Source organism: Cariama cristata, unplaced genomic scaffold (genome assembly GCF_000690535.1).
Source record: "Cariama cristata isolate BGI_N322 unplaced genomic scaffold, ASM69053v1 scaffold21054, whole genome shotgun sequence".
Lineage (NCBI taxonomy): Eukaryota > Metazoa > Chordata > Aves > Cariamiformes > Cariamidae > Cariama > Cariama cristata.
The window spans coordinates 1-8588 of record NW_009611511.1 but is presented as its reverse complement, the minus strand read 5'-3'; the positions used below and the strand labels follow the sequence as shown (position 1 = coordinate 8588).

Genomic DNA, 8588 nt, shown 5'->3' with positions numbered 1-8588 from the left:
GACGTCGTGGGTGATCGAGCTGGGAGCAGCTGCACAGGATGAGTGGGGCCAGGGGAGGAGACTCAGGGGAAGTTCTGGCGAGTTGGGGAGGTGCCTGGCACCTGTACCTGGGTGGACCTGCCTCCTTCCCCTCTTCCCTTCTGTCAGCTCTCCTGTGACTCCCTGGGGCTGCCCTGACCCAACTCATCTCCAGCAGAGCAGGAGTCTGGTGCAGCAAGCGGTTTGAAGCTTCCTGTCCCACCTTATGGGGATGGCCAGTGGGCAGGAGACGCCCCTGCACGTGCCAAAGGGATCGCTCGCCTCACCAGTGGCCTCAGCCCTCACTCACCGCCAACGCCGGGAGCTGCACCCTGCATGCCACCATGGTGCCCCCGGGCACTGCGCATGTGCTGGCCAGCGAGGGCCAGAGCCGGTGCACAATGCCGGGCTGCAGTACCGCGTATCAGCCGCCAGGCTGCAGCAGTAGCAGTGAGCACCCGTCAGGCGGTGCTTGCCCAGGGGCAGCAATGGTGCTGCAGTTCCGCGCCTTGTGCGCTGAGAACCTGCTAACACCGTGTACGTGGGGCGGCAGCAGCGTTTCCTCACCGAGAGGCAGCAATGAGTGCAGCTGCAACCCCCCACAGCCACCACAGTATCGCATTGCCATTAGGGGAGGATGGCAGCTTGGAGCACGGGGGCGCCACCGCGCATACATAGCACCCGAGCTACAGTACTAAATTTTGGTCTCCGGGCGGCAGCAGCGAGCACGGCAAACTGCACCACCATGCACGGGTGTTGCCCGAGCTGCAGTACTGAATTTGGGTCACCAGGCGGCAGCAGCAAGCGTTGCAGCGGGGTCCACAACGCGTGTGCAGCACCCGAGCTGCGGTACCGACGTTCCCATGGTGCCTGTCAGAAAAATAAGTATTAGCCAATCTCCAAGTCCTTGTCTAAATTTCCATGTAAGCACTCATCTACACAAACACCTTTCTTTTATGTTACCTACAGCTATGCAGCCATTACACAGCCATGTATACTTCAGTTCTCGGCCAATTCAAGCCAGATTCTTTTTGTTACTTTCCCTCCTGGGAACTTTCTGTACTCGATTTTCCTAGGAGGCATCTGTATTGTGTCTACGTAATGTAATTTTGATGCATTTGCTGCACATCCACATGGGTGGGGTGTAAGCACAGAAAAAAAAGTCTCACATTATAACGGTGAAATGAAATCTCCTGCTACTAACCATCACACATTTGTATTACATAAAATATGTTTAATTAAAACCAAAACATCAAACACTGGATTGATGATGCTTCAAGCAGTCGAGATTTCATTTGTGTCCTGGCTGCAGCAGACAGCTGTCTGCACAAGGTGAACAGAATGCACTTTTGGAGACCAGTAAGTACTCTAGATGGTAATGCTGTCAGAGCTCAAAATCTAAGCTCTCAACAGGTACACCTAATGGATTTGGAGCAAAAGAAAGTGCTATCTGGTTCCTTCAGCTTCAGGAAGTCACAGTGGCAGATGGCCAAACAGCAGTCAGTTGAATACAAGACCTTCAACTCATATGACCAACAGCTACCGCAGGAAGAAAGATATATCAGAGGAAGCTGTTCACAGATCAAAGACTTCATGCATGGTTCCATGCAAGTTTCTTTATATTGTTCCTTTACTTTTAACTCCATTACAAATGATTCCAAACCCTCTGTTTCTGAAGGTCTCATTCACTCGGGTTGCTTCTTCTCTGGTATTTCATTCGTGTCTCTTGCATAAAGTTTCTGAAGGCTGGTTCTTCGTGACTCTCCTCAGTAACTGGGGGCAAAAACATCCACAGTTTAGCACTATTTCAGCACTTGTTCTACTTGTGTTATTGAAGAAAGCTAGAGCCAGGCTACTCAGAGGCTATTTGATCTTCAACTTCATTACAAGGCAAAAGAAATAAGTGATCCTAAAAATCAATGTAACAGAGAAAGAATGAAGATTAAGTCTGAGAGCTATATAAGAGAAAAACAAAACAAAACAAAACAAAACAAAACCACACACTGGAAGAACTTAGAAGATCGCTCCAAGACCAGGAATCACAGGAAAAGGGAAGAGATCCAGGGGCAGAAACTGTAAGGCCAAAAAGATGATGAAACATATTGTACTTTAATCAGGTCCAGAGGTCACTGCATGCTCCAAGCACAACAAGTTGTCTGGTTTATGCATGTTATACACCTATTAAAAATAATTACTTGAATAGAAAATTTACAATTGAATTTTCACAAAGGTTAGAGAGTCATATCACTGGATTAAGCATTGCAGTTTGGCTTCTGCTACAAATTCCAACACCTATTATCTAGGTGACTGAATGTTGCTTGTTTTCTAGGCTCTCATTACAGTCAATCCAGTTAATGAAATACAGAGGGTATTTCCTGACTAGACAGGCAGCTTTTAGACCAGATCAGATCCCTCATTCCCTTACCTTCATGGTCAATGTCATCAGTGTCACTCTCCCTCTCTTCTTCATCAAGAGTTCCTCGTGTTAGGATGAGCTCAGAGGGACCCATTGCAGAAGCATCATCAGACCCTTGAAGGGAACAAAAATGGCTATACACAAAACAGCATTCTAACAAGCAAGTTAGCTTGTGCCTTGACAGTTTCTATTTACACATAAACACAGCACTTAATGCCTAGTCTAAAGGGACAGAAAGCTGCTTCCAGATTCCAAAGATACAGGACAGATTGCATCAGCATCATACTCTAGCTCATATAAGGCAATAGTTCAACCAACAGCAGAGCTTTCTCATACTCTGATTTGACTGCTTCACCTTTTCTAAAGTATTTCATTACTTCTAGTATCTCCACGGCTTTATCTACACAGCAGGGTTTCTTCTCATGTCTGTAACTGACACACAGAAGAGCTAAGTCTGACCCATCCCACAGGAACTAGAGCCCCACTCCTCTTTACTAACATGAAGCTGCTTTCACGCTTTTGCTGTGAAGACAGAAAAGCACTATGACTTCTCAAGGCAGACTCTTCAGACAATTTCTGCAGCAAACTTAATCTTCCTAGTAAGGTACCTGCAAGTGTGTTGCCCTGCACACACACACCGCCCATGTCCTTCCACAAGTGTTCCAGCTGCTCTCTCTTTTGTTTATTTTGAGCGTTCTCCTGTAGGTACAGTTTCATGTGGATTCTGAGTACATTTAAAACATTAGTAGAAGCGTAATCTCACCCAATACTAGCAGTCTGTCCCCCAGCCAGAAAGCAGAAGTCAATGAGCAGGTCTTACATTACAACTAAGGTTACACAGAACTTTTGGATAAACATGGAAAACAACCTCCAGCGCGATGGACTTCAAGAACATTTTCAGCAGCGTCAGGAAGCCAAACTCAGTGAAATTGTGCCTGCAGAGAACTGTCCTTTGGACAGCTGGAAATTAAGGTGAGCAGAGCTACTGATTCTGGTACTTCAATTGAGTCTTCGTTATTAATTGTCTAAGTCAAAACAGTACACTTCACTGGTGCAAAAAGATACAGTGATATTCTCAACAAATCACTTCAGAAAGTTATTTTTTAAAAAGCCTCTATCCTTCTGAATGGAAGATATAAAAATCTTTCCCAATCATTTTCTCACAATTTGCCCAAAGAAATTATGAGCACTAAACCACTAAGCAACATCTGTTTTACAAAACATCTTTATTTTTGTGAAGATATGCTCCACCAAATCTAGGAAAAAAAGACAGATGGTGAGCTTCAGGACTAGAGTTTTTCCACAATGAGTACGATTACTAAATGAAACGTTAGACCTTCACAACATAAAGGCAACTGTGTGCATAAAAGTGACCCCAAGATACACTGCCCAGGTATACAATAGTTAAAAATACTTACCAGTGTTTTTCTCAGGCGCTCATATTCTGGACGATATTCTCTGAAAAGATAAACAGAGTGCATTCAGTCTGAACTAACACATGATTTATATATCATCTTGGAGGCTTGTTTCTACCCCAAAAAAGTTTTCTCTAGGATTCATGTTTGAGAGACATTTCAGAAAGACTAATAGTACTTTTTACCCAGATTCGGATTCCGAAACCAACGGATGCAAAATAAATGAACATACTTCATTAAAATAGCAAGCCTTCCTCATACCATCTTGTTGCATAAGACATTAAACCAGCTCGACTGAAGTAGTCATTTCACTGCTACATCTAATCAGCAGATCTATTACTTTCCTCTAATCACAGAGTATGACTTTCTCTGCCAGTACTTGTGCCTCCTAAGACAGTTCAATGGGATCTCATACAGAAAGACTGTTCACGAACTTCCAAACTATTGTACCACTATGGGACCTTCGAAATATTTCTTTAATGAATGATAAAGTGGATGTGGACACCCTCTTCTTAGAATCACGGAATGGTTTGCATTGGAAGGGACCTCATCTGGTCTAACCTCCCTTGCCACGGGAAGGGACATCTTTCACTAGATCAGGTTGCTCAAAACCCCATCCAACTTGACCTTGAACACTTCCAATGACAGGGCATCCACAGCTTCTCTGGGCAAACTGGTCCAGAGTCTCACCACCCGTCATTGTAAAAAATTTCTTCCTTATGTCCAATCTAAATCTACCCTCTTTCAGTTTAAAACCATTGTCCCTTGTCCTGTCACTATAGGCGTTAGTAAAAAGTCTCCATCTTTCTTATAAGTCCCTTTATATACTGAAAGGCCACAATAAGGTGTCCCCAGAACCTTCCCTTCTCCAGGTTGAACAACCCAACTCTCTCAGTTTTTCTTCACACGAGAAGTGCTCCAGTCCTCTGATCATTTTCATGGTCCTCCTCCGGACCAACTCTTAACAGGTCCATGTCTGTCTTGTACCGTGGGCCCCAGAGCTGGAAACAGTGCTTCAGGCGGGGTACCATGAGAGCGGAGTAGAAAATGAGAATCGCCTGGCTCAACTTTCTGGCCACACTTCTTTTGATGCGGCCTAGGATACGATTGCCCTTCTGGTCTGCAAGCACACAATGGTAGCTTACATGAAACCCTTAACTAGGGTTTCATTATGTAGGCAGTGTACCACAGAATAATTGTTAGGTTATGTGGTAAAACTCCTCAGCACCTCCAAAGAGTGCAGAGAGACCAGGGGCAGGGGAGGGGAGCGAAAGCAGAAATAATACCCTGCCCAGATACTCCCAGGCCTGTCACAGGAGAGCCATCAAACCATCAAAGATCCACCTCCACAAGCCCAGAGGAACACAGGGGCATGCTGGCAGGCAACAAATCCTACTTAAGGTCTTGGAGGAAGGCATACCCTATCCCAGCTCCTCCCAGGGCTGTCCCATGAGAACCATCAGCCCTATGGTCCAGGCATGAAACCTATCACCATGCCTTACTGGGAGCTCTCTGGATCACCTTGCGAGCACAGAATGGTGGCTGCTTAGGGGTGCAAGACACATTATGGGAAACAGAGAAAGAGCACTTGGGGATAGGACAGGATTTATTATGGGATGTTTAGGGGGGAACCAAAGGTGGGAAAAGGGTGAGACTTAGGAGATTTGGGGAGGAACAAGTGTGGGAAATAGAGGGATAAGGGAATAAAAAGGTCCACTTGCATGTAAGCAGAGACTGGGCCGTATGCAGACCTGGGGGCATGATCAGTCCAGACTAATCAGACCTGGGAGCATGAAGCTGTAGCAGCCTCTCTCTGGCTATCCAATCCAGCATGATATATTTTCCTCTAACAATAATCTATGGTCTAGTTTAGGTATTTCCACGTAATCTAAGTTATTGGATTTGCCTTCTAATGTTATAGAGCCGCCTGGCAATATTTCATGGGGAGGAATCCAGTAAGGAGCAAATTCTCAAAGAATTATTGAATTTTAATTTGCTCATCTATTCAGTCTGCCAAACTGATCTGTTAGCTTCTGAGGACAAGTCAAATCTTGATCATTGTATGGAATCAGAGGAAAAAAATGACTTCACAGATTTGCTGGCACAGATAGCTTTTACTTTTTCACTGAACAGCTAGCACAGAAATCCACCACTGAATAGTTCCCTTTGACTGCTGCTTTTTATGCTGACTCTTGCACTTAAGTTTATTAGAAACTCTAGACTACCTTGGCTGTGAAAAGTGTACAGTTCTTCAGATCAAAAGAGTGGGCTCATGAATCAGTAACTTCAGCAAATGTTCACTGGGTCAGAGACCAAAGGTTACCACCTTACCTCTCATATTCATCTACAGCTTTAGAAAGCTGAGCAAAAAAATCATCCAGTCCCGTGCCAAGCACAGCAGATACACCAACCACCTATAAAAGAAAACCATATAACAGAACTGAAGATTAACTGAACCAAGATTTTCGGTAAATGATGGATGATAAGAATTGGAAAGACTAAGCAGTATCTTTAAAAACAAAAAAATACAAAAAAAAAGGGGAATCTAATGATACCCATTTCATCATCACAGTGGTAGAAGAGTATGCAGTAATACTTTCACTTCCGTCATTGCCACTTTCAGATTCTTTCTCCACCTGCTGTTAGTGTTTGCTACCTCCAGTTTTTGGTTGGGGTTTTTCTTGCGGGGTGCCCCTGCCCCCCGTTTCATTCCTTCTCTCTCTTATTTAACTCAGGAACCTGGCTTTTCCTGTCTGTTTTACAAATTTCACCACTGCGGGGGGAAACAACAGTTTAAAAAAAAAAAAAAGAAAAAAGAAAACCTGACTCTGCACCCATTCTCCAATCTCAATACCTCACAAAAAACATAGTTAAGACAATACAATGCCTAAACATAATGAACAAGATAGGGCAATTCAAAAGAAAGATCAAGTCTTTCTTCTGTTTACTCGGTTATTGTTAATAATCTTAAGTTCTCATTCTGAACCTAGTATTATAAGTGGTTAGTATGAATGCTGCAATATCAACATACTAGAATTAAGAGCAAAACAGACCAGAACAACTGACCTTTTACCTCTGAAATTCTGTCTAATACTTTGTATTTGGCTGAAGCACATTTTAAAAAGTACCAAATCAAACCCCCAGAACAGCAAGAGATAGAGAATTTAATCAGTTACTACAGCAATACATTCAAAATGCACATCTGCTTTCTAATTTGAACTTGCCTGTCATTACACTTCAGGCCATTTGTTCTGGTTCTATTAAATCAATTATCTAAAAATACCTTTAACTAAAACTATTACCAGACAGTACTTGGTGACCCTTAAGAATCTTACATCCTTTAATGAAGATTCTCCCTCTTTTTCATAAGACAGTCTTAACTCCTCATTTTCAAATGAAAGACTTTTTCCAACACAGCCCTGCATTTTATCAACAGTACAGTAAATATGCAGACAATCAAGCATTCTAAAGGATTTCAAGCATTAGTCTAGGCACTGTGCCGCTGCATCTTAATATTTATACTTTCATTGCACTCAAGTACAAGCTGCCTTCTACTTTCTAATCCTCTGCATATGTCCTGCTCTCCAGTCTACTATTCTAATAGATATGACATGCATACAAACAGTTGACTAGCAAATAAGGACTAGGAAGTACTTTAGTCCTGTATATGGCACCACTACAATCTGTCCTGAAATACTGTATATTGTTCCACATAGGGCACTTACAATATTTTTGTTTTGGATAAATTATCATTATCTATATGAATGGAATCACTTATTTATTTTCATTGCCTTTCTTGTAATATCCGTAAAACCATTTGCTTGCTTTTTCTTAAGTAAAAGCTGATGAAAAATACAGTTAGCTGAACTCTTCTAGCACAGACTATGGGATCATTAACATCCTCCACTGTATAGTCTTTTCAGAGAAACCAAATGCATTTGTTCTCTCAAAACTTGGTAAGTGGAAAAAAAACATCGCTTTTTCTTGCGCCAGCAAATATACAGGATTTTGTTTGTTTGTTTTTGAGATTCTTTCCTTTCTTCCTATATAGTAAATTGCCCAGATGTACGTGACACGTTCAGAACAACAAAAATTATTGCACATGGGAGACACTGCAACATAGAACATTACCTCTTACCAGCCTATCTTAGCTTTCCTCTGTTCATAGAATCATTATGGTTGGAAGAGACCTCAAAGGTCAAGTCCAGCCGTATACCCAATGCCACCATGCCTGCTAAACCCACTAAACCATGTCTTGAAGCACCACATCTGAACGTTTTTTTGAACATCTCCAGGGATGGTAAGTCCACCACCTCCCTGGGAAGCCTGTTCCAATGCCTCACGACTCTTACAGTGAAGAAGTTCTTCCTAATATCCAACCTGAACCTCCCCTGGCACAACCTGAGACTGTTTCCTCTTGTCCTATCGCTAGTTACCAGGGAGAAGAGACCAACCCCCACCTTGCTACAACCTCCTTTCAGGTAGCTGGAGAGGGCGATAAGGTCTCCCCTCAGTCTCCTTTTTTCCAGACTACTGACTAAACAACCCCAGCTCCCTCAGCTGCTCCTCATAAGATTTGTTCTCCAGGCCCTTCACCAGCTTTGTTGCTCTTCTCTGGACATGCTCCAGCACCTCAATGTCCTTGTAGTGAGGGGCCCAAAACTGAGCACAGCATTCAAGGTGCGGCCTCACCAATGCAGAGTACAAACAGACGATCACTGCCCTAGTCCTGCTGGCCA

At 43.3% G+C, this 8588-nt stretch overlaps 1 protein-coding gene across 1 annotated transcript; it reads right to left on the bottom strand.

Moving 5' to 3' along the window:
* Positions 1–1625: 1625 nt before the first annotated feature.
* On the bottom strand, positions 1626–6263 carry LOC104160211 (GPN-loop GTPase 1-like; the record flags this gene model as incomplete). The annotated part of the gene is made up of 5 exons (XM_009698291.1): positions 1626–1791; positions 2444–2548; positions 3043–3133; positions 3853–3892; positions 6181–6263. Coding segments are annotated over 5 exons (411 nt in total), but the record flags the coding sequence as incomplete, so codon positions are not given.
* Between the last annotated feature and the right edge of the window lie 2325 nt (positions 6264–8588).